Consider the following 26,923-nt stretch of genomic DNA (forward strand, 5'->3'; position numbering starts at 1 on the left):
AGGCCATACCGCTTTCACGATCCGACGCAGCTAGCAGACTTCGAGAGCTTGCACAGGATATCACGCAATCTCTATGGTGCACACCAAACAGCCAGACCAACCAGAGCAACCGTCAATACCACCTGCCCTCTTTGACGCGTCTCTATATGCCAACTGGACTCCGCCGAAGAGAGGCGACTCTGCTTTATCGCTTATGGCTAGGGGTGGCTTTCACGAAATCCTACTCCTTCCGCATTGCAATGGCCGACAATGCTCTCTGCAATGCCGGTCTTTGGGAGGAGACGCTGGGACACATTCTGTGCGACTGTCCCGAATATAATGTTCAGCGACAGTCCCTGGCAACTGTTCTAGCACACCTTGACACTAGACCATTGTCCCTCGACACGATTTTCACATGCCGCCGACAGAAGACATCGCAGGTCAAGGCGACGGAGGGGCTACTTCGGTTTTTGAAACAGACGCGATTGGACAAGCGGCTGTGACAGTGATATCATGTACCATGCCAGATTGATGGACTACAATGGACGCTGTGTGTGTGCTGTGCTATGTGCTCTCTCTCTCCCTCTCCCCTTCCCCATTTTTCATCTCCCCCATCTCTCTCCCATGTGTAGGGTAGCAAACCGGTTAAGCTAGACTGGTTAACCTCCCTGCCTTTCGTTCTCCACTTTTTCCTTCCTTCCCTCAAAAGATCAAAGAATCGCCTTTGCAACCGGCTGAAGATGCTCACTGCCGAGCTTAAGCAAGCCCGTGAGCGCCTGGAGACAATTTCTGCAAAAGACATTGAAGCGAAGCTTTCCGAAGCTGAGATACCAGGAATACAGCTTACGGCAGTCAAAGAGTGCTTGGCAGCTGCCAAACTCGCAAATAAAAAGATCCGGCGCTACACAGAAGACTGGCTTTTGCTGTGTCTGTTGCTGCTCAATCGCAGCCCATCGGCGTATTCCTTCCTCCGAGAAAATGATGTTCTACCGCTTCCTTGTGTCACAACAGTTCGAAAGTATTTAGGTTTGGTGAGGGTGAAATGCGGATTTCACACACGATTTTTTGCGGCATTTAAGAAAAAAAATGGCCACCAAGGACAAGTTTCAGCGACACGGGATTTTAATGTTCGACGAAATGCAGGTAAGGAAAGAGATGAGAGTGCACTCAAAGTCAATGACTTATTGTGGATTCAGCGATTTTGGTGACAGTGCGACGACCAGCGATGACCTCGCCGACTATGGACTGGTGTTCACATTTCGAGCATTTGGGGATCATTACTCGCAGCCAATTGCTGTCTTTGCAAGCAAGGGTCCTACAAAAGGCACCAAACTAAAAGCGATTTTTCTCCTGGAGAAAGCTGGCGCGTTGGTCGATAGAATTGTGTGTGATGGAGCAGCTACTAATCGCTTAATGTGGAAAGAGTTCGGAGTGAGTGGGGCTCTTCGGCACACTAAACACTTCTTTACTCATCCTGTTGACAACAAGCGCAATGTTTTTGTTTTTTCCGATGCGCCTCACCTCCTGAAGTGTGTGCGTAACCGCTTACATCGACAAAAGATTTTGATTGTCAATGGTGAACGGGTGTACTGGGAGCACTATGACAGATTTTTTGTAGAAGACCCGAAGCAACCCGGCCTGGCGCGTGTCTGTCCTAAATTAACATTTTCCCATATTATTGTAACAAACACTGAAAAAATGCGTGTTAAGCTGGCGACCCAGTTGTTCAGCCGGAGTGTAGCAAAAGGGCTGGAGTTTTATTCGAGGAAAGGCACGCAAGGATTAGAAAGTGTGAAAGGTACGATGCAGTTTACCATGAAACTCAATGACCTCTTTGACGCCCTCAATCGAAACTGCGAGAAGAGAGAGAGAAAAAACTTTATTTTCATGTTCGGTGGTAACGTGGAAAGGCCCTCAGTCCAGAGCCTCGCTTGCGGCATTCTTCAGTGCAGCACTGATAAACGCCGCAAGGTACCGTTGGTCGTCGGCGCTGGCTGCTTCTGTCAGCCACCCGGCATGGGGTTTAGGGGAAAGATTTGTGGGGGCAGGGAGGGGAGGTTGGGGTGGTCCACAGGACCAGAGGATATGGGATGTGTTCGGGTGTTCGCCACAGTATCGGCACGGTGGGGGATCTTCCGGTAAGAGGCCTCGGAGGAGGTGCATTCGCGCTGGTGTAGGGAGTGTTTCAGTCTGGGCCTGACGAATCAGCACACACTGTTCACGGTTGAGCACTTTGCTGAGTTTGGGGAACTTGCGTCTTGCCTCTTGATATGGCCGCAGAAGCAGGGGAGCCCACCTTTTCGTCTGGGCTGGTCGCGGAATGACCAGGTATCCAGATGATTTCCAGAGGACCCTGAAGGTGCTCTTGAATAAATGTCGAAGTGTGGGCAGGGAGATCGTTGTGCAACGATTTCCTGCAAGCCGCCATGGAGTCGGTAAATATGATTCTTGGTTAGGCTGAGTTACTAAGGGGCATGTGTTTGATCGCAGTTGCGATGGCTGCCAGTTCCGCTAAGGTGGGATCAGTCTCTGGGAGTAACTCAGTATGTAGAGTTTGGAGGTTGTTATTCACGACTGCTATAGCGGAGCCCCGTGCACCAACGCTAGCATCAGCGTACGAGTATATGCCGTCAGGGTGTCTTGCCGTGTACCTCTTGAAGTAGGCCACTCACTGTCGTCGCCTCTCCTTGCCTCGCTCTGGATTCATGTAGCGTGGCAGTGGAGCTATGGTTAGAAGTTCGCGTTGTTTCGGGGGTAGTGGGCACGTGTTCAGAAGGGGCGCAGCTTCTGGATGATGGCCGATGCTGTGGAGGATGTGAGTACCTTGACACGTGCGCTGCAAACGCAGTTCTTGGCGACGACGATGAATGCTGACTAGTTCCGCCACCGTGTTATGGCAACCGATGTCAAGTAGGAGCTTAGTGCTCGCACTAAACGGGATGCCGATGGCCAGCTTTGTCGCCTTCCTGATGAGCGCATCAAGGTGATTGATATCTTGCTTGCGGAGATTGGTATAGGGCAGGTGATAGCGCAGGCGCGACATAATTAGTGCGTTTCTTAGTTGAAGCATATCCGCCTCTTTCACTCCATTTGCTCGGTTGGAGACCCTACGCATCATGTGCAGCACCTGTTCTCCTTGTCTGAGCAGGTGATGCACCGTCGCAGCGGGACCTCCATCTTTCTGGATATGGAGACCGAGTACCTTAATACATTTTGGTTGGGAAATCGGCACGCCTTCGTTTACAATTTGTATAGTGGGCGGTCTCCATCTTTCGTGATGGACCAGTAGCAACTCAATTTTTCCGGCGCACATCTAAGGCCAATAGTTTGAGCAGCCTCATGCACCCTGTTCATAGCCTGTTGGAGAGTTTCTTGGATATGCCCTGGCGAACCCGTGTTGATCCAGATGGTGATATCATCTGCGTAGATCGTATATTTGATGTCGGGGATGTCTCGTAGCGCTCTATGGACTACGCACATGGCAAGATTAAAGAGAGTGGGCGAGATCACGGAACCTTGCGGGATACCTCTCTGCGGATGGGGATACTGTTGTGAGGTGATGTCGCCTACTCGTAGCGTGTACGTGCGACTCCGTAAGAAGTCCCTAATATAGTTATAAAGCTTGGTTCCGCAGCCAGTAGCTTCGAGCTCTTGCAGCATAGCATCGTGGTTAACATAGTCAAAAGCTTTCTTGGGGTCTATGGCAAGAATAGCTTTAAGTTGAGCGCTGCTTGTTTCCTTCGTGATTTCTTCGTGTAGCTGCAGCAGAACGTCTTGAGTAGATAAGTGATGTCTGTATCCAATCAAATTATGGGGTAGGTGTTGTGATTGCTCAAGGTGAATTAGAAGTCTGTTAAGCACGATGCGCTCCATTAGCTTGCCGACGCATGATGTTAGCGATATTTGACGCAGATTCACTATGGCTTGGGGCTTGCCAGGCTTCGGAATGAAAATTATGCTGGCCGTCTTCCACTCTTCTGGAAAGCTGCCCGTGCCCCACACATTGTTAATTTCCTGAAGTAGGAATGCACGATCGGCTTCTGTAAGGTTGCGGAGCTGTGTTGTCGTAATTTGGTCTGGTCCTGGCGCTTTATTCGACTTTGCTTCTGCTAAGGCACGCTGTAGTTCCGCTAATGTGATTGGGCCGGTGAGACCCTCCTTTTCTGGCTCTGCGCTTTTGTAGTCGGCATACTGTGGTTGCGATGGATCCGCAATGTGTGTTGTTATAAGCTCGTTGAATAGGTCATCGGTATGCTCAAATGTTTCGAGCAGCTTTCGGAGCTTATGCGACGTTTCCGTCTTTGTCTGGGTTGGGTCAATGAGAGATCGGATGAGATTCCACGTGGAGCTCATATTCAATGTGCCATTGAGCTTGTTGCACGTATTGTACCACTGCTCACGAGTGAGATGTTCAGTGTAGTGGACGATCTGCTCGTTGAGCGTGTTCATGCGTGAGCGTAGTTTTCGATTGAGCTTATTTCTTTTGCATCTCTTAATGAGGGCATGTCGTGCCTCCCAGAGATCAAGAAGATGCCTGTCCGTGCTTGGTTGCTCCCACTTCTCTATTCTTTCCTTCGTGTGTGACTGGATTCGTTGCCTGACCATCTCTACCCAATCTTTCAAGTGCATGTTTTGGAAGTCTCCTACATGTGTCTTTCGGAACTCATTCCAATCCGTCAGACGATGCTTGCGCTGGTGTTTTGGGAATCCTTTGATTTGCAGAAACATCTGTATGACAGTGTGGTCACTGGTTAAAGTATCGTGCGTGTTAACCCATTGCGCTGACAGTCGTCCTTTAATGAAGGCGAGATCAGGCGTGGTATCTCTTTCTACGGAGTTTCCATGCCGCGTCGGGGAGTCGGTCTCGTTAAGGAGAGTTAGCTGGGCCTGTTGCATATGGTATAGTAGTGCGGATCCTTTGGCGGAGTTTTTTGTGTATCCTCATGAAGTGTGTGGTGCGTTGAAGTCGCCTGCTATTAGATGATCAAAATACTTCGTTGGCCGCAGATTCGCAACCTCCTTGAAGAAGTCTGCTTTCTGTTTTGGCGGGCTATAAACATTTGTGATGAATAAGTGGGGCTGTGCCTTGCTCTTGACAATTTTAGTTGGAAAGACGCGTGCAGTGAGGCTCTGTTCCGTGCTGTGGACAACATTTGCCGCTATATCTTTACGAATAAGAATGGCCAGCGCCGAATTATGGCTATACGCCGTATAGCCTGCAAGATGAGGTGTATGGTTAGTTTCCTGGAGTAGGAGAATGTCGGGTCGACGATCTTGAGCGGCATTGTACTGCGTGAGAAGGCCCCGTTTTCGAGCAATCCCTTTACAGTTCCGCTGCCACACCATCAGATTAGTCGCCATTGTTCTACTGATGATTTTGCGGAGCGTCCGCTGTAGGGTAAGGAGTTGGTCGCGTTACGCTGGTAGATCGACGTGCTCTGGGTCGTTCGCGCTCTTCCTGGCACGGTAATGCGGCCATCGCAGCCTGCACTTGTGTAGAGACCATCGCCTCTGCCTGGCTCCTGAGGAGCTCGTTGAACAGGGAGCGCATTTGGCTCATTATTTGTTGAGTGTATGTTTTTAGCGCCTCCTCAACTTGAGCAGCAACCTGTTGAGCTATCTTGGCCTCTAGACTGGCTTGCATTTCTTTCATTTCGTCCTTTAGTTGCTTAAAATCTGCTTCAAGGTGTTGTAGGGCTGTTGTGTGGTATCTTGCCTTTTTCATTGCCGTTTGCAATGACGCTGGTTCTGCTTCCTGTGCTAAGGGTTGCTCTATATCACCCAATGGTGTAACTTGAGGTGCGTGTGCCTCTGCTTGCATGTCCATGCCTTCGGTAGGCTCTAGTGATTGTGACGATTGTGTTGACATTTCATTAGGTCTGCGGGTTTGAAGTAGAGCGTTATTATAATCTTTAGGTTCTGTTTGAGCTCGTGTTTGAAGTTGAGATGCATAGGTCACGGGGGGAAAAGGGGAGGTGCCGGGTGTCTGCACGCCTCCCGTCTATTTTGCATAATGAAGGCATTACTGTAGGGAGCAAAGATCTACGAGTTTTAGCACCTACACTGTATTGGCTAAACAAGTGGGAGCAAGATGTATTATCTGAAAACATTTCCCGTAAAAATTTCCTAACCGAGCAGACCGCAGAGGGACTGCGCGTGTCAATTTTATCATCACTGGAACTCTCTCGGTATTTGCTCAAGTAGTGTGGGTTCAGGTATGTCTTGTCGGGAAGTTCAATCAGGACGTGCTTGAACGCTTCTTCGGAATTATCCGCCAAGCAGGTGGCCAAAATGAACACCCCTCTATGCCCACTTTCCTGCAATTGTATAACATGCTCTCAGTGTATAGTTTGCTCAAGCCGCCAAAGTTTGGCAATTGCGAAGTGCAAACCGCCGATAACACGCATGCACTAACACTGGCCGATATTAAGCTTGCGTTTAAGGTGGACAATGAAGAAAAGACACAACTTCAGCAACTAAAACAAAAACTGGATGGCTTAGTGGACACGGAAGCTGAGTGTGAAGTAGTTTTTGATCATGTATGTACAGAGCCAGATGTTATTGACTGTATAATTTATTACCTTGCTGGTTTTATGTGTCGAAAACTTAAGAGTACAACATGCTCAAAATGTAGAGAATGCCTTATTGGAGAAGCTGCTGCACAGTCTCTAAAAGAAAGTGCCCTAGTTTAGTGCAAAACTCGAGGTGGACTATTACACCCCAGGAGGACCATTTTCCACCTACTGCAAGCCGGCGGAGACTGAATTTCAGAAGCACACTTTTCACAAAAATGCCTATGAATTGACAGTAGAAAGCATGCTAGAAAGCTACCATTTTTCTTTTCCTTGTTTGGAACACAAAGAAGAAATGATGGCATGTCTTCTGCATCACTATATAGCAATGAGAATGCGGCAAGTCTGCAAGCAAAGAAAAGCTGATGAAAAAAAAAACACAGCTGCTGCGGAAGCTTGCTAAACTTGTTTACCACATGATTTTTTACTTGTGTGTATTTTTATGCCACGTACTTTTGTGTGAACTAAACAGAAGATAGCGCAATGTAGCCGTATCTGATGCGAAAAAGCGGCTACGGAAGCTCTCCCAAATTTTACGCAAGACCCGTAATAGCTGGCCTCTTTTGTTACTGCAGATATGTGTGTGAAATAAATGGTGATGCAGCATTGTGTTTTTTTTTTTTCAAAGCATGAAAGCAACATTCAGCGCCCGAAACCTACGCGAAAACTAGTGCACATAACAGCTGCAAACGAAAACACAAGACACTCGTTTCCAGAGCCAACTTCCAGAAGTCCTCTGTCCGCAGTTTTACAGACAGTGTCTTGCATAATTTGACGCAACATCGCTCACATTATAACTTAATATAAGGACAAAATATTAGGAAGACTGAGACGTATCACAGAATAGGTGCTGTTGCAACTCGCGCCAATTCTAACATTTAGTGCGAAAGAGTGAACAGCTCTTTAGTGGCCTGCGATTTTCACGACAAGCATTTCATATAAAGTACCACAAGCTGTTAGGTTTATTACGGCTAAGGCTGAATTGGCCACCATTTTATATTGCAAGGAGCCAGCAGTGCGCGCGTTCACCCTAGGCGATTGTTAATGGCCCCAAAGGCCCCGAAGGCCCCAAGTTTGGCGCGCCGCCTGCCGGAGGATGGGCACAATACGAGCGGCGGCGCCCCGCGCTGGCGAGGCTCGTTCGTACACCTAACCTATTCTAACACCATGCCTGCCGGATCCTTTGGTTGACGTAAGTCTAAGGTGTTCTTGATTGTATTTGCGATTACCTTGGTAAATACTTTGTAAGCAATGGACAGTAAGGATGTCGGTCTATATTTTTTCAAGTCTTTGGCGTCCCCTTTCCCATGAATTAGGATTATGGTGGCATTCTTCCAAGATTCCGCTACGCTCGCGGTCATGAGGCATTGGTACACAGGGTGGTCAGTTTTGCTAGAACAATCTACCTACCATTATTCAACGAACTTGCTGTTACCTGACCCTCCCCAGCTGTCTTCGCCCTTTGCATAGCTCCCAAGGCCTTCTTCACTTCTTCCGGCGTTACATGTGGGATGTCGAATTTCTTTACACTATTCTCTCTTCCATTCTCGTCGTGGTTTCCACTGGTACTGTATAACTCTCCATAGAACTCTTCACGCACTTGAACTATCTCATTGATATTAGTAATGGTATTGCCGGCTTTGTCTCTTAACGTATCCATCTGATTCTTCCCTATTCCTAGTTTCTTCTTCACTGTTCTTAGGCTTCCTCCATTCCTGAGAGCCTCTTCAATTCTATCCATATTATAGTTCCTTATGTCAGCTGTCTTACGCTTGTTGAATAACTTCGAAAGTTCTGCGAGCTCTCTTCTAGCTGTAGGGTTAGAGGCTTTCATACATTGGCGTTTCTTAATCAGATCTTTCAGCTCCTGCAATTGATTACTGGTATCCTGTCTAACGAAGCTACCACCGACTTCCATTGCACACTCCTTAATGATGCCCATAAGATTGTCGTTCATTGCTTCGGCACTAAGATCCTCTTCCTGAGTTAAAGCCGAATATCTGTTCTGTAGCTTGATCCAGAATTTCTCCATTTTCCCTTTTACGGCTAACTCACTGATCGGCTTCTTATGCACCAGTTTCTTCCGTTTTCTCCTGAGGTATAGGCTAATTCGAGTTCTTGCCATCCTATGGTCACTGCAGCGCGCCTTACCGAGCACGTCCACATCTTGTATGATGTCAGGGTTAGCGCAGAGTATGAAGTCTATTTCATTTCTAGTCTCGCCGTTCGGGCTCCTCCACGTCCACTTTCAGTTATCCCGCTTGCGGAAGAAGCTATTCATTATCTGCATAAAATTCTGTTCCGCAAATAACTCTCCCCTGCTATTCCTAGCGCCTATGCCATATTCCCCCACTGCCTTGTCTCCAGCCTGCTTCTTGCCTACCCTGAAATTGATGTCGGCCATCATTTTAATGTGTTTTGTTTTGACCTATTCCTCGTCTTCACTGAAGCTTTCGACTTCCTGGTTTTCATAACTGGATGTAGGGGCGTAGGCCTGTATGAGCTTCAATTTACACCTCTTATTAGGTTTTACAACAAGACCTGCCACCCTCTCGTTAATGCTATAGAGTTCCTGTATGTTACCGGCTGTATCCTCATTAATCAGGAATCTGACTCCTAGTTCTCGTCTCTCCTCTAAGCCCCGGTAGCACAGGACATGCACGCTTTTTAACGCGATAGCGTTAAGGAGCTCGTGTCGCAGAAAAGTCGGTGTCGGCGTTTGCGGCGTTGACCGTGAGCGATAAATCACGGCAGGCGCTTCATAAATAAAAAGCAACTTCCAAGATTGGCCCGGTGGGAATCGAACCAGGGTCTCCGCAGTGTGAGACGGAGACGCTACCACTCGGCCACGAGTTCGATGCTTCCAAGCGGTGCAAACGCGCCTCTAGTGAATGCGGTGTTGCCTTCGAAACGAGCCGTGGAAAGTTATACTGCGGTGTATATCGGTAATTATGAACATGTAACGTACAGAAGTCCCAATTACACGAGTTGCGAAGTGCGTTTCCGCTGCATTTCTTCTGCGCTTCCCGCACACGCAGAGCCATCTTGCGGCAAACACAGAAGACCCCCTCCTCTCAATGTACGGCGCTGCCCCGACAGGAGGCGCGCCGCGCGCGCATTGGGACCGCTGCCAGGCGCGTCGCGGGACTCCCTCTCCCCTGACGACGCTTCGCCGTGCTCCCGGTTTAGATTACTATCTATCTCTCTGCCCGTGCCGATCACGACGTTTGGCTGGCGCAGATCGTTTCCCCTCCGAGACACCGAGTTCTTTGGTTCGTTCCGTTCGCTCAGGCGCACGTTTCGTTGCCGCGCCGAACGCTGCGTTGCTCGACGCTCACCGCGTGATAGGTGGGCGCTAAGTCCGATGCGGGGCGCATCGTAAGTGATCGCTGTGCCGTAGCGCATTGTCTTATACCCCTTGGCGGGTCGACGGGAACGCTGTCGCGTCCCACTCTTGAAGGCGAAGCTTAAGCGTCCTCCAAATTTTTAGCACTGTATATGATTCTTTTGTGCGCTTAACCTCACTGAGCCCTATTATATCCTATTTACTGCCCGCTATTTCCTCGAACAGCACTGCTAGACTTGCCTCACTAGGTAACGTTCTAGCGTTAAACGTTGCCAGGTTAAGATTCAAATGGTGGCCTGTACAGACCCAGAGATTCTTAGCACCCCCTGCTACGTGACACGTCCGACCGCGGCCGTGGTCAGTGGCTTCGCAGCTGCTGCGGACTGAAGGCCGGGGTTTGATTTTTGTGTATTCATATAGGAGATTGTGGCCTAGTACTGCACCAGGCTGGCCAATCCTGCTCTGGTTAGGCAGTGCATTACCGGTACTGGTCAGCGGGATCAGGCCGCACTCCAGGCCTGTTTATGCAATTTTATCAACACGCGTATTTTTTTTAATCCGGTGGAAAATTGGCCGGTTTCGGGATTCGAGCCACGGTCCTTTTGCATGCGAGGCGTATGCTCTATTTCTACGCCACCGCAGGCACCTACGCATATGCTACCGTCTTTCAAATGTGGTAATTTCAGTTTTTATTATCAGTGTAAGACTGATATGGAGAACAGTTAAATCATAGCGTCACGTATAAATGAAGAAAGAAAAGTAATTGTTGTGTTAAGTGGGGTGATGGTGACGATTTAAACCATTATATTGATACGATTGGATAGGTAAGCAATCTTTTGTTTTTCAAAGGAAAGTGCACAAGGGTGTTCGTTGTTTGTGCCTGATTTATTTGACTCAGTTCTTTTTTTTTCTTTGGCTAGATTGGACTCGAGCCAATATACAGCAACTATCTTAACAAACTAGTTTTTTTAATGCTTCGCCATCGCAATTTTCGTCTTTCCCTAAGCGCTTTAACAAGATTAGTGTCTTTGAGCTATTTCGTCATAAATGGCAGTAGAATCTTTGCGAAGGTTTTAGTGGCGCAGCTTGGCAGTTGAACTATTGCTTTGTCAAAAATGACCGTTGTGCGACTACCGAAGTGTTAGCGTGCATAAAATAGCTTTGTGACGTTTTGACACCGACATTACCACCGCCTCTCAGAAAGGATCAACAGTAAACAGCAAACGGAAGCCGTTGTCGTACGTCGTGCAACATTTCCGCTATTCAGGTAATTCTCAAGCAGGGCTGCTTTGCATTTATTCGTCACCTAAGTTTATTCGACAAACTGCGCGAATCCAAGGCTTTGAAGACAAAAAAAAGTTTGAAGAGAAGCTGACAGTTTCAAACGACATTCCATGGCAACTTCTATAGAAAGCGGCATAGTCAGCAACGGCGAGCATTTTGGTACAAAACAAACATTAGGAATTCAATTATTCTTGGCCATATACCGCAATCGCGGCTCGCTTTCTTCACATCACCCCAGCTGCTTGCTACCGTTGCAGGAGACACGGGTTACTACACAGCGCGCGGCGAACTCTACGTGCTTGACCGAATCAAGGACTTGGTCAAGTGTATGGACCAACAGGTGGCACCCGCGGAGCTGGAAGAACTGCTTCAGGAGCACGAAGAGGTGGCACAGGCAGCCGTTGCTGGTGTTCCGCACCCGGAATATGGGGAGGCAGCCAGGGCATTCGTGGTTCTCAAGGCAATGCCCGCTACCACTGATAAGAGACACGAGATGAAGCTTGCCCTGATCGCCTACATCAAGAGTAAGTCTGATTATGAAAGGGGCAAGTCGCACGTAACACTTTACAACGGTAGATCACGCCACGAATCCTATTAAAAAGATAACTACGTAGGGGCCAACTGAGTTTACATGCCGACGTTTGCTGCTAAAGCACGGAATGATTATTGTTGCAATTACGGCTAATAGATCACGCATGCATAGAATTACCACGGTGCGCTTCGTCAACGATGAACTTTGCTAAATAGTGTACTGAGCGAGCTTCATAACGTGTGCGTAAGCAGCGTGGAGGAGCTCTCCGTTACGGCTCTTACGCGACAAAGCGCGTGGAGGCAGTAAAGCCGCGAATAGGTGGCGAAGGAAGAGGTGTGCTATGCGGAAGCATTCTACACAGCACGTTCTCGGTCTCTTGAGACGTGTAAGTTTTTGGTGACGGTGTGCCTAGAAAAAAAGGAGAGTGAGTCCAAATCAGATAGGCGGAACATATGAGCGCCTGATTTGTTGGTACTAGTTCCAACGCCAAGCTCTAGTGTGACGTCACAACAAAGCGCAGACGAGCATGCGCACTGCGCCCAGGTGGCATCAATTATGCTACTAATAGTTAGGGAGAGTCGAGACAGCTCAGTAGAGGCGTTGGCGTACGTCGCGCTGATTTGACATAGTGCGCACTCTGATCAAACCTATGATGGGATTTCACACCTTTTTGTGTGATGATCGAATGTCGTTAATCGCGAGGATGTCTCAGAAAGATAGTTCCGTAACTTGGCCCATCTTAAGGGCAGCATCGTATGGTGCTTAGGAATGAACCATAACAAGAATGCACACCAGGCCACACAGCAATGTAAATGATTACACTGTTTTGTGAGCTGTAAGTCTTGAGTTGTAAGTGAGCGTCTGTCCAGTACACTACATTCCTTCCAACCCGTACTTCCACTCAAATACACTACATGATTACAGTAAACATCACAAATCAAATAGAAACATAAAGAGAGACACCGCATTAGGCGATGTAAAAAGAGTTTACACTAACTTAAGTATCCTTGCTTGATTTGAATGCGAAAGCATTAGGGGCTGTCTACGTTATGAACTTAAATTAAAAGTGCACCTTAGTCCACCTAATGCAATTTTTGGCGTAGGCCATGGCATCCGTTCAACGCCGTGGCTATTCACCGTGAGATTTCGCAGTGCGAGCAGGTGCAGCACCGGGAACATGAAGTGGTCACGTGGCTTTTCTTGCCATTGGGTGCTAACGCCGGACGCTTGCCAGGTTTTCGTCTTCATGGGCATATAAGGCTTCCGCTGAAATTTCAAGCGCTATCGATAGGCTTGTCGCAAAACGGTAAGCTTCATATTTTTGATGGCGCGACCAAACGAGACTGCTCGCTCAACACCTTAACACACGAGTAGCGGCCGATTTCGCCCTTGTACTGTGTAGCGCTCTCACCGCTTTCTGCTGTTATATGTGGAAACGCCGGAAATAACCTAGGGACGCTTTTTTTGGCAGCAGGCACACCAAATACATCGAATACAATGAAATCCGGATACCAAACAGTGGCCGACGCTGACGACACTGCGGAGTGGGTGCGGCTGAAAGTAGCTAACAGCATAGCATTTAACTTACACCCCTTGTGTCTTTAGTGCAACTAGTACAATAGCATGTTCCCCCTAGTGCAGCTCTAAAGAAAAGCGAAAAAGCATTTGTTCATTATTTGTCACCACGTCGGCTTTGTACCAACTTGCCTTCCAAGAACAACGCTGGCTTCCAAGCAAAATTTGCTTGAAGAATGATTATTTAGCCTACCGCCACCATCATCTTTTGCGATAAATTACTGGTTTGTTATAGCAGCGTATTTTCAAGCCTTTTCTTCGCCAACAAAAATATATGCTAAATTTATTCTTCAGCAGCAATGAAGAACCTCGTCTGTTCTTTCAGCGCAAATATTGCTCAAAATTTGTTCCAGACAAGCAAAAATAAAAAAAAACTTGTTAGAACACAATGCAATATTGATTAATATCGCATTTCCATTTGTACTAAAAATTAAGAGTCCTCCCATTATGTGAAAATGAAAGACAAGCGAGACTCATAATAATGAAGAAATGTGCGAACATATTGACTCTCCCAATCTGTGGTCACCCCGGTGATATAGGAAAGCGCACATGTTTGCGTATCATCTGTGTTATTAAATGTGTCCGTCATGTAAGACAATGAATGGCTCATTCGCTTAAGCAATGGCTCATACCACCGTAAACGCGGCCCCCTATTACGACGACAGAATTGAAATTCTACGCTGTCATATTGGCTGGCCACGGGGCCAGTTGTGTAAGACGACGACGCTCGAACCCATAAAGTTTCTAAATAAGTACCCTAGAGGGAAATCTGGCGCTAGCGTCTAAGGGGGCTCTCATGAGCGTAGCCTCCACCTACATGGGAATGATGGGAAGTACAGGCTTCGGATTGATTTCGATCTTTAGACTAGTTGCGTCTGCTTGCGGCGCAGTAAACAAAGCTATACTCCAATATAATAGCGTAAAATCTAATTTTACTTCTGCAGTGTGTTATATAATGTACAACACGCTACATAAGCTTTGTATGACTGAGATAGAAGCACGGTTTACTATGGCTTATCACCAGGACACATCAGGGTATTCGTTCTTGTGCGATTGTGTTCCCGATTTAACGCCAGAGAAAAATTATTTATTTATTTTTGCAACAGCAATAACAACCGTGCATGTAATATATAAACATACTCGTCAAGTATTTATGGAAATAAAAATGTTGTATTGTTGGTAAGTCTTGCGCCCTTGAGCAGAATGCCAAAAGTGTCGTCTGCTACGACGCCTGCTCGCCGTAAACGCGAGACTTTTCTCGCATATGACAGGCACTGGCGAACTCTCTCGCTCTTTCGAAAGGCTGCGTCGGCTGTCACGATTGCTGAATGTCTTCAAGTACTTTTAAGCACATCTGCTGTAGTGCTAGCTAGGACGCTAGTGGCCTCCTACGAGTATGCTTCGTCATATTTAATATTGACGGACCGCTTCCGAAGCGTTACGGCGTGGCTTTGCACTTACCCATTTCGCGCCACTAGACTACAGCCAGGAAGCAGCAACCTTTCCTACCACAAGTAAGTTTGTGTTCTCAAAGTCCTAAAACACGCATTTCAATGAGCACATAAACGAGCAATGCACAATGAAGCGCTCGATAAAATTTGATTGTCAAGCCATTAGACGCACAAATGTCTTGTACCAGTAGTGCCTTTTTTTTCCTATTCTGAAGTTTCATAAAGCACGTAGCGCTACAGCGCCGACCTAACACATAACAAACCAAGGTCCAAACGCTCAAAACATGTTGTTTCCACGTTTACGATGCCGTAGCTTTCTCGTCATGGCTTCGACACCACACCACGACACAAACATCGTCCCAGCCACTGGCCCAGAGTGCTATCGCCACTTCGACCAACATAACAAAGGCAGATAGCTTTGCGCTGCACTGTCCCACTGCAGGTTATAGCAATAGCGCTTGGAGCGAAACCAAAACTGCCAAAAAGATACTTGTAGACTAGTTCGCCAGTCAACACATTGCCAATCCGAAGCCTGTACTTCCCTTCATTCCCATGATGGTTGGACGATCGCAGCGCCAGATTTCCCTCTAGGTATACTAATATGAAACTCTATGCTCGAATCATTGCTGATGATGATAGTTTCTTGCACAACGGAGCCAGCTGTGGAAGAAGACGACGATGACGAACGCGCTAGCAGTGGCAGCTCGCTTGCGTGGTTGGCGCCGAGAATTCTTTAACAGTAAATTTGGAAAAGTAAAAAAAAAACTTTTTCGAAAGCATCCGTTCTTACCTTTCGCCTGGGACCTCTTTCAGTTCCACGTGTGGCAAGGGCAGTTCAAAGGTGGGTTACATGTCCCCGAGCCGACAGGGGTACGTGTCATCGAGCCTGGACCTTTTGTGCACTGTCACCAGGATCGGGGCACGTGATGATTTGTTTTTGTCAGCATCCCGGGTGACAAATTCTTTTCCCAGATCCTAGCCCTAGACAGTTTCGCAGTAAAAAGAAATTTGACAGTTTAGTAGCACGAGTCTGTAAGCGTGCAGATGGAGCGTTTATTATTGCCACTTTTACAGTGAAGCTGATCCTCTCATTAGACGGCAGTTTTCGTGTCCGCGCCCGTGGTCGAAAATGTGGGCCAATCCATGGGCCCTATAACGTAAAGCTATTCCAATAGGTTTTTACTCCAATATCCTGACGTCAAATTTGCGTAACTGCCGACACCAAGCATCAGGCAGTCACCCGCAGGGTTGTTTCAACAGAGCAATCAAACGCTGTCCTCGTTCTTTGGAGGTCACTTTTGTTTGCTTGAAAAACGAATAACATTACCTACAGCGGCTTGCCTGACACGAGGCGAGGAGCACGCTTAATTGGAGGGGGATTCGATCGGGCCGAGCCACTGCACTGAAAATTGATAACCGGGTGAAGAGGGTGGTCCCGGCGTCTGTGATTGGTCCGCTTTCCATTACTTAGCTTACGGTGGATCGTCGGCAATCGCGGCGGCATGCAACGGAAGATCGAAAATGGCGCTAAAAGAGATCTTCAGCAAAGGGGAGTTGGCAGAACGAGGTCGTAAACGTGCCGAATGTGTTCTAAAACGTTACGTGGCCGCGGAAAAAGATTTATTACACGCAAATAAACCTTCGCTCTCCGCCAGGCGCGAGTAGGACGTGCCTGAGCAATCGGCGGCAGCCATCCTTTAAACCTTTCGGAACGAGGCAGCCTGCGGCTATTCAGAAGAAAATTCAGTTTTGCCCGGCATATTAATGCATCTTCAACGTGTACAAGTCACCTTGACGAGGTGAGTTTCCGCGGTTTTGTGACGTCGCGTGGCAAGAAGGTGAAGTGGGTTCAGCCCGAAAGCTTTTCACCAATAGGCGAAGGCTAATGGCGAAAAGGCATCGAATGCGAAATAACTTTTTAATTTTGTTCGGTGAAATCACGCATAATCAGTGTGTACACGTCATATCAGATAGGGAGCTATCGCGGTTTTCGTGACGTCGCGTGACAGACATGTGAAATGGGGGTGGTCCAAAAATGTTTTTCACCAATCGCGGAGGCCTGATTGCAGAATTGGAATAGGAAAGTATGGAATAGTACTACGTCGTAGCGACCCATGATGTAGTCAGGTACCGGGTCAACCCGCGGTGGAGGTGAAAGCAGGCTTCAAGCACGCAGCAAAGTGATGCGAAACGTGCATACATTCCTTGGAAGCGCGCATAGAACATACAGAACACCATTAGTTTCAATAAAGAACAAGTTCAAAAGAAGCATATGAACTACATAATTAATGACAAGGCGATTCTGATTACAATGTGAAGCACGTAGCTGTCCCCTCATACGTTTCCCGGTAAATATTACTGTTGCGCAAGCTGCCGCGGCGACGGCAGCTTGCGACGAGGGGTGTGACGTTACTAGCCTTTCGTATATAAGAGAACCAGCTTAGCAACTGATTTCATTGTTGTTGCAGCACCACTATAGTTGGGCAACGCATAGTCAGTACTCCATAGGAGGAGCTCAAAAAAGAAAAAAATTCGGCAGCATGTTGCACTCTTGTGACACGTGACCATGTGTTGCCACGTGTGCAGCAGGCACACGTGGCAGGCATTTTAGGTTATACGATTGGAGGTGTCAGACTTCTTGCAAGACATAACAAGCCGCAGTGTGAAGTAAGCGTATGGCGCGGTAGGACGACCACCTGAACGACACATGCAAGCACCTAATGCACTACTCAAAGATTCTATAGTTCTTTCTTTCCTTCTTTCTTTCCTTCTTTCTTTCTTTCTTAATTTCGTTCCTTTCTTTCGTTCTTTATTTCAACCGTTCTTTTGTTCTTTATTTCCTTAGTTTTCTCTTTCTTTCGTTTCTTCATTCATATTCAGCCATTGCATCGTTGCTTGTTTACGCGGATGTGAGCCATTCCTTATGATGATATTTTTGAATCACTGATTTTTTGCATAACTGGACTAGACGCCGATGTTTTCAGGTATAAGGCATTGCAACAAACCACTTGAAGCTTTCGCCTTAAAAAGAAACGACAATACGTCCAGCAGTGGCGTGTTCTCAAAATTACCAGTACTCCATTACTCTAAAGCAGTACTACAATTACTCTAAAGCAATAAAGCATTGAACGCCCCCTCTACAGTTGTAGTTGTGATTTTCAATGGCTTCGCTGCACAGTAACTTTCATAGCGCCAGCGGGTCAATTTTGCTGCAATAGCAATTTTATTGTAGCGTCGCATCATATGAGCGTGGCAGAGGAAGAAGCAGCGCGTGGTTTTGGATGATCGGCTGTTTCGAACCGTCCCATGTTTTCTCCATCCTTTTCACTGTAAGTATACCCATTCTACATCTGTAACATGTGGTGGAAGTGCTGGGTCCTACAAGTCCTACAAGACCTTCCCAGTCCCAGTCCTACAAGACCTTCGAAGAAGCAGACGCCTGGCTGGGCTAGCCTCAGAGCCAACAAGCACGGAAGACGCCATAGCAGGTCGTTCAACGAACACCATCGAAGAGCGCTTCGTTCAAGGCAGCCAGAGACCAAGGCAACCTAGCTACTGCATGTCGGAACCACGCATATTTTCAGGTAAAACAGGTGAAGACGTGGATGACAGGCTGAGACACTACGAAAGAGCAAGCGGGAATAACGGATGGGGTACATCAGCGCAGCTTGCTACCGTTGCAATGTTTTTTCTCACCGGTACCATTGTACTTTGCTTTCACAATCATGAGCACACGCTGACGACCTGAAGAAAATTTTTTTCCAGGAACTGAAAGCCCGCTTTGGCGACTCGAATTACAAAAAGAAGAAAGCGGTAGACGCGATTTCTCGCAGAGTCCAATTGGCTGGTGATGCGTGTAAAACGTATATTGAAGGAATATTGAAGCTATGCCGAATTCTAAATGCGAATATGCGACATAATGCTACATGCGGAAATGCGACAAAATAGGACATCTGCTAAGAGTTATCACTGAAGACGTCTACAATTTTTTAATAACGAAAGTAAACCTGAACACTCCTTCCGAATTAAGGCAGCAGCGTCACACGTTTGAAGCTCTGAAGACCCGAAGGATCTTACCAAAGTTAGGGCGCTTGAACGAGTCGCAAGTATAGACGTCGCCGCCTGCGATGAGATCGCCTCGATCATGCGTCGAGTGGTTAGAGATGAGCTAGCACGACTTAGGGAGTAGGCGCTGCTTATCTGTGCGCGTTTGACGAGTACATTTCGGACCACCGTCCCAGTTGCGAGAACTTCGCGTCGAGCGCCGACTGTCTTCTGAACAACCACACTTAAATAATACGAGCTTTCGGCCTCTGCCGGCGAATATGCGTCGCCGCCAGTCTCCAGCAGTCTATCGTGACACTACGGAGTACTACCCAGCCCCACGACGTGTTCCTGTGGAATACCCGATGCCACGACATGCTCCTGCTGAATGATACCCGGTGCCACGCGTACCTGCTCCATTCAGTTTCAACCGCGACCTGCTAGTCTGTAGTCCCCGAGGACATATTGCACGATTTTGTCGCCGCCGCCCGCAGCGAGCACCACGTTTTTCGGCGCACCCAGTTTGTGTGCATGAAGACGCGCCCGCACCATTTGGAGTTCATCCCGTGCGCGAACAGTGGCCATAGCAATCGCACGATGAGTCCCCTGTCTCCGAGCGCAGCCTTACACCGCCGCTGACCCGATTGCGCCATTCACCATCTCCGCACCAACGTTCTTAGACATACTTCAGTTTCACAGCTCCGCTCGGGAGATGGCCGAAGTGGTGGTCACGCGAACTAGCGGCGCTGCGATCGCGTCTTTCGTCACTTTTTGTTTCGTTTCTGATAGAAGTTGCGTCATTTCTGGTAGATTTCTGTTTTATATTTCGAGAAGTAGTTATTTCACAGTTCTTAATTTTGAGCCTCGTTGTGAAGTATTGTGATATCTTAGCTATGTATTGTAAGTGCGTTTCTGGTAAGGAACTTGAAACTTGACTTCTGCTTTCACTTCTGGTTTCATGTTTGTTGCGCTGCACCGTCAGTCGCTATCCTTCTCCGTTTTGTAGGTGTTGTGTGATGTGTCGCGATTTGCTCGCTTGAAAAGCTTCTTGAAGAAGCGTTTCCGCATCTCATGACAGCAAGAAGTTCCTTATGCCGTGCTGTTTTGCCCCCGGCTGCACGAGCGGCCTTAGACACGATGCCGCTGGTCACCATTTTTTCGCACCGCCGCAAGACGCTGGAGAGTTTAATTGCAAGTGTGGAAAGAATCCTGAGAGAAGCAGACAGCTTGAACATATGTGCGGGCGTGAAAGAAGGCCAGCGTGACTCGGCGACATCAGATAATATGCATCACAAGCAGTGCAATGTACTTACAAAGCAACTAGTCTGCGCGCGTTGTCTCCGTCTACAGAGGAAACTTCGACTGAGCATTAAGGCTCCGAGCGCAACGCTCAAGCGATATCAGAAACTACGCAATGTGAAGAAGAGGCTGCTTAGGGCGGCTGCTGCGCATCAAAAGCAAAAGATGAAAATTTTGGCTCTGAAGAAAAGGCTTTCTGAAATGCCCGATAACAGAATCGAGGAAGCGTTGGCCGAACTTCCGCCTTTGCAGCGACTTGCATTTATGACATCGTTTAAACAGTTGAAAGCAAAGTCTCCGTGTGGCGCGCGGTACAATGCGGACTGGCTTCTGAATTGTTTAATGCTGAGGATATAGCGAGCCCTCGAGCATATAAGCTTCTGTCTGACATGACGATGCTGCCCTTGCCCTCCCTGAGCCGTCTCACACAAATACTGAAAGGAATACCATGCTTCAATCCTCTCTGTATGGAAGCTATTGGAAAACAGCTGGGCAACAGAGCAGATGGGAAGAAATTCGGCACACTGATTTTGGATGAAATTAAGTTACGCCAGGCGTACGATTTCAACAAGTCAACCTTCAAACTTGATGGTTTTGTGGACTACGGCGGTATTTCAAATGAAGGAACTGACCAACTTGCAGATCATGCGCTCGTGCTGATGTTCGTACCACTTCTGGAGAGCTGGGTGCAACCGATTGCCACCTTTGCCACGAAAGGTGCTGCGCCTGGCAAGATTTTAGCAGAGCTGGTGTTGCAAGCAGTAATGCAATTGCATAAACATGGTGCTATGGTGATCGCCGTAGTCAGTGACGGGGCTGGGAACAATCGCTCGATGTGGCAGCAGATGGGAATCAGCGGCAGCGTAACCTCACCTTCTCACAAGATTCCACATCCATGCCTGCCTGAGAGCGCGTACCTTTATTTCCTGTGTGATGTGCCACATGCACTGAAGTGTGTACGCAACCATTTGCTCAAGCACAAATATGGACAGGTGAGCTAGCGTAGCTTATTTCATATATAACCTGTGCTGATTGGCGTCGATAACTCGCTGACAGAGCAGGTGCAAGCAGCCAGAAAGAGGGCAGAATTGCTTTGAGCAAAAGTAGCTCAAAATTACTTTTTTGTGCACAAAGTAAATAAAAAGTGTCACTGGGTTTGTTGTTTGTTTTGTTCGTCAAAAAGAAAATGGATTAAGCTTTGACATAAATATGTTCATAGTATTTAACTTCGTCCTTGTCACTGCTCACAGATCACTTCCAACTCATTTGCACGTCCCATAATATCCGCGGACAACTATAAAAAATACATGTGTCAATTAAATTTATTAGGCGAAGCGTTGACGGGGGTGGATATCAATTCACCACAGCGTTGTCTCAAGCGACTGCTGGGCGTGATGCGTTAATGTCCCTACGTCTGCACAGGCGCTCGCCGTCTTTAATGAATACACATCTTAAGAATAAGCAGCAAAAAACAAAGCCCCCGCTGAAGGGAGCACCGTGGCGCTTTTATAGGGAAAAAGTTGGTTGAAAAGCGGAATTGCAGTGCACGACCTCTCATTTGCGGTGTAGTTGCAGCTTCTAAAGACTAGCTAGACATGTCATTCAAAGGTCCTTGGCATAAAATATTGTTAGGGCAGCCAAAACACAGTCGTCAAAGAGCAAACGATACAGGCCAGTTGGGGAAAACGACCCACCGCAGAGATGACATCGCAGGAGTAGACGATGCGCGCTGCGTGAGAGATGTGTCACTGCAGCGCCGATAGTGCACAGACACCGTGAAGTCCCCGTTACTTACGCGCGGCAGGTTTGTCACAAAACTCAGACTGCGTATCTAAACTACATTTACCGACGGATAAGCGTTTACAGGCCTGTTGGTGCAAACGACGCGTCGCAGCAGGAGCAGACGACGCGCGGCGCATGACGAAAGACGCGACTGCAGCGCCGGTAGTTTCAGTGACACCCGTTTCGGCCACGTCGGCCAATGGGCTCGCATAGGGAGCTGCGAAACTGAAGTATGTCTAAGAACGTTGCTCCGCACTGCCTTCCTTCGCCTTCCTTACCGCAGCCAGGAAACTAGCTGGTGCGGCCCATGGAGGTGCGGTCGTGGGACGGTCAGACTCGACAATTCCTCCATCTGTTGTTATGCTGAAGAACAAGGTGTGTGCGTGCAAGCGTGTGTGCGTGTGTGTGTGTGTGTGTTTGGATGGTGTAAACACTACTGCTCTTGTCGATATGGGTGCCGCTATTTCTGTTATGAGCCTTCGCTTCAAAGGTCACCTACAAGAGAAAGTTGTGTCCACGTGGGATCGCGAAGAAACTTTTAGTGGAGTTGGAGGTGAAATGCTGTGCCCTGTTGGTGTTTTTTCGGTTTCGGTTACGATCGGAGGACAGATCTTTAGAGCCGAGTTCACTGTATTGGTCCGCGCAACCCATGATGTTTCTTGGGGCACATATTTTTTACGTGAATGCAGCGCTATACTTGACTGTGGGACTAGAGCGATTTTACTTCGGAGCACGTTGCCAGTCGCCATACTTAATAATTTGCACACCGATCAAGCCGACGTGTTTTCGATGTCTCAAGATGTGTTTCTGCCTGGTCAGATGGCCATGTTTGTTCCCGTGAGTTCTTCACATGTCCGGATGGGATCATGCAGCGCTCTTGCCGAGCCAGATCATAACGCGATTAAAAAGAACGTGTTGGCTCCTCGATCTATTGTTCGTACTCGTTCAAGCCACGGACGGGTGCACTTTCTTGTAGACAGTGAACGCTTCTACGGAGTCTGTAGCCCTGCCAGTCCCACCTAAATTGGCAACATTTGAGGAGCAAGCCACAGTTGATATACGAACACCTGCAGCGTCTTGAGACATCAGTCGACCATTGCCCAACTAGTCGGATGGCTTGCGACGTGTGATAAACAAGTCGCTGTCGTCATCCGAACAGGACACACTCCGACAAGTGCTCCCCTGCTACACCTCTGTATTTGATTTTACTCAACGCGACAGTTCTCAGATGTTGCCGGAATTCCGCATGCATCACCGCATCAACACAGCGCAAGCAACTCCAATAGGTCAGAAACGCTATCGCGTGTCTCCCATGGAAAGAAAAGTGATCGGCAAACAAATTCACGACATTTGCAGTCCTTGGGCAGCTTCTGTTACACCAATGAAAAAGAAAAACAACTCCTGGAGATATTGTGTTGAATACAACGGCCTAAATGCCGTCTCAAAGAAAGACGGGTGTCCCTTATGACGCATTGACGATGCTGCTGACTGCCTTCACTCCACCTCGTATTCATACTCGGTTGACCTGCGGTCCGGGTACTGACAGGTACCGATGCATCTGTCTGACCCAGAAAAGACCGCTTTTGTTACGACTGACGGATTTTTAAGTGTACTATTATGTCGTTTGGCTTATGTAATGCCCCAGCCAACATACAGCGATTTATGCACGCACTCCTCTGGGGTCTCAAAAGGAAAATTTGGATGTGCTATTTAGATGATGTGATCATTTTCGGCCGATCTTTCCACGAGCAAGACCTCTGGCTCAGTGTTGTTTTGGACTGCATCCAGCAAGCTGGCCTCATTTTAATCTGTAAGAAGTGTGACGTAATTATTCTGCCGAAACTCGCAAGCTGGAGGGAAGTAATTGTTTCGAGGAAGCCGAAAGGCTTTTTTTTTGTAGTCATTGCTACGATTGGGGGGATGTCTAACTTTTTCGTTATTAATCGAAGAAGTGTCATTTCGGTGGGCGTCATGCCCTTATGCAGGGATATCTTATCTACAAGGATGGTATATGGCCGGATCCCCAAAATATTTCCGCTGTTTGCAACTTTAAGCAGCCGAAGACAGTGAAAGACCTCAGATGTTTTCTGGGCTTTTGCTCTTGTTTTCGCAGATTTATTAAACACTTCGCCCAGCTTGCTTGTCGAGTGAGTGACCTACTTTGCAAGGACGTTTGGTCCGCTCAGCGCAGAACTGTTTTCCAGCAGCTGAAATGTTTGCTATCTTTTGGCCACTTCTCCGCCATTTTAATCCGGATGCGTTTGCCGAACTGCATATTGATGCAAGCGGTGTGGTCGTTGGTGCTGTGCTCGTTCAGTTTCATGACGGGCGCCAACACGTCGTTGTGTACGCGAGTCGTACTCTCACGAAAGCAGAGAGCAATTATACAGTCATGGAACTGGAATGCCAGGCTGTTGTTTTCGCCATCCACAAGTTCAGATCTTATCTGTATGGCCGCCATTTCAAGATTGTTACCGACCATCATTCTATCTGGTGGCTCGTTGGACTGCGTGATCGAGCCGGGCGGTTGTCTCGGTGGGCCCTGCGCCTTCAAGAAAAAGACTTTTCTGCTGCTTATTACATCGGTTACTTATCTCGGTTGCTTATCTCGTCTTCCCTCTCATGAGGAGGTTACTGATGATGATGAATTCAACGGCTACTTACCTACAATCTCATCGGACTTTTCTGTGTTTTCCATCTTCAAGAACGGAGAACAGCGTGGCCCTTCACTAAAGCCGACTATCAATGCGACTCACAGATCTGAACGGGCAACGCCAATTGTGATTTGTGACGGTCTGCTTTACCACAAAAATTATTGAAACAATGGTGCTCCACTGCTGCTTGTCGTTCCAATATGCTTGCGCCTTGCTGTATTTTGGGTCATGCACGGCGACCTTACATCCCGTCACCTTGGATTCGCTAGAAAGCTCTACCACCTCCGACAACGTTTCTATTGGCATAAATTGTGGAAGACAACCAAACAGTTCGATGCCAGCTGTGATGTCTACCAACGTCACAAACAACCGACTACAGCTCCTGCAAGAACTCTGCAACTGGCTAGACCACTGACTTCACCTTTTTGAGAAAACGGGTATAGATTTACTCGGTTCGTCCCCAAGTCTTCCACCGGCTGCCACTGGGTAATCGCGTGCGTGGATTATTTAACACGTTATACTAAAACAATGGCACTTGTCTCAGCTACAGCATCCGATGCTTCTAGGTTTATTTTACATTACATTATCTTCCGCCACGGAGGTCCTCGTGTGGTGAGAAGGGATCGCGACCGGCAGTTCACCGCTGACATCGTGGAAGAGTTGTCACGCTTTCGCGGAACTCGACATCGCTATTCCTCACCTTACCATCTGCAAACCAACGGTCTAACCGAGTGCACCAGTCACACTCTCGTCAACATGCTTCCAATGTATGTCTCAGCGGATCATAAGAACTGGGATACCATATTACCCTTCATCACGCTTGCCTTCAACACAGCCAAACATGAAGTCGCAGGATACGCACGTTTCTTTCTCCTCTACGCTCTCCACGCTCAAAGTTTACTCGACACCATACTTACTTTTTCACATAACGATGATGCTTCCGTCACAGAGATATTGTGTCGGGTCGATGAAGCACGTCGAATTGCCCGGCTCAAAACCCTATCATCGCATGTTCATCCTAAGGCTCCCTACGTCACAGAACATTTGCCCGTAAGACTCGCCATGGTGACTTCGTGTGGCTGTGCACACCGGTTCGGAAAAAGTTACTTTGCCAAAGGCTTCTTTCCAAATATTCGGGCCCCTTCGTCAGGTTTAAATACTTGAGTGAAGTGACATATGTCATTGCTAAAGTGACGGCTGATAACTACCGTTTACGAAAGATGCAAGTTGTATCTTTGCTACGCTGATGGCACGATTGAAACCATGCCATGAGCGCGCACTCTGACTTGCTCGGAGAGCTTCGTCTGCCTCGGAGGAACATGTAACGCCGCACCGGAGGACCTTCGAAGAGGAAGATGAAGCGGCGCGAGGTTTTCGGGTGATTGGCTGTTTCCGACCGTCCTATGTATTCAATACCCTCTCACTGCATATAAATCAATTCTACATACGTAACAATACGCACACTCCAGGCAGATTTTCGCCATCGCCGTCGCCCTCATGTTCCATATAAAGTCCAAGGGCGATAACACCGTTGCCCTGTGTCGTATTCTGTACGGGCGAGTGAGAGCACGTAAGGTAACACGACAATCGCAGCTTAATCTGGCACGCGCTATGAAGGAAAGCGGAGAGCAAAAGCGCCGTCTTCCGTCGCGTGAAAGGTCGTGGGGGGATTAGAGGGAGGTATAAGGGGCGGCGTGGTGCTCCGCCAGCAGCTAGCACGCGGCTACTGGGCCTAGCCGCGCATTTGCAGGGTCGTTCATGTTATTGCGCTCTGCTTGCAGACTGAGCGGGAACACTGAAGTGCTAAACTTACAGATACAGAAGCAGTGCGAGAATTCGGCAGCGCACAGAACGCGAGCGGGAAAGAACAAGCACATCCTACTATGCCAAAATTAATACGTGCTTCATTCAATGGCAGAACACATCGCACGGAACCAAGTCCTGGCATTGAATTTGGTGATCGCGGCTTTCCTCCGTTTTCACAACACATGCATTTGCAACCTAACTTCGAAAGTTAAGAGGAAGCTTCAGCTTAAGGGATCATATTGGTACGCGAACAAAGGATTAAGAGTGGGGACTAGTTGCAAAGTATATTTAAAAGGGTGTCTGCAGCGTTGGCCAGTTCAGCCGACAGCTCTAAGAGCCAGAGAGCGTTCGTCTTCTTCATCGGGATGCTCGCATGCATAGGCCACAAGAAATACGCAATATGCATGTATCATTTCCCGCGGCGGCAGAAGCACCATCCCGGGGCGTCTAAATATCGGTGATAGCAGGAGAGTAATATGGCTTGAAGCGTCTGACATGCACAACGTCAGGGGAATTAGGGGCAGATGAGGGCACTGGTGCTGTCTGGGGCGATTTCGTAGGTAACTGGAGTGACGGGCCGCAGCACTCGATATGGGCCT

At 48.0% G+C, this 26,923-nt stretch overlaps 1 protein-coding gene across 1 annotated transcript in view; it reads left to right on the forward strand.

The window, feature by feature from the left end:
* LOC135902274 (uncharacterized) overlaps positions 1-26,923 on the forward strand; it is a 245,990-nt gene that overhangs the window by 197,748 nt on the left and 21,319 nt on the right. Inside the window, exon 10 of the mRNA XM_065432256.2 lies at positions 11,439-11,705. Within this exon, the coding sequence (XP_065288328.1) occupies positions 11,439-11,705 (267 nt within the window). The remainder of the gene's footprint in view (positions 1-11,438; positions 11,706-26,923) is intronic.

The sequence above is a fragment of the Dermacentor albipictus genome, chromosome 6 (genome assembly GCF_038994185.2).
Source record: "Dermacentor albipictus isolate Rhodes 1998 colony chromosome 6, USDA_Dalb.pri_finalv2, whole genome shotgun sequence".
In the NCBI taxonomy this organism is placed as follows: Eukaryota; Metazoa; Arthropoda; class Arachnida; order Ixodida; family Ixodidae; genus Dermacentor; species Dermacentor albipictus.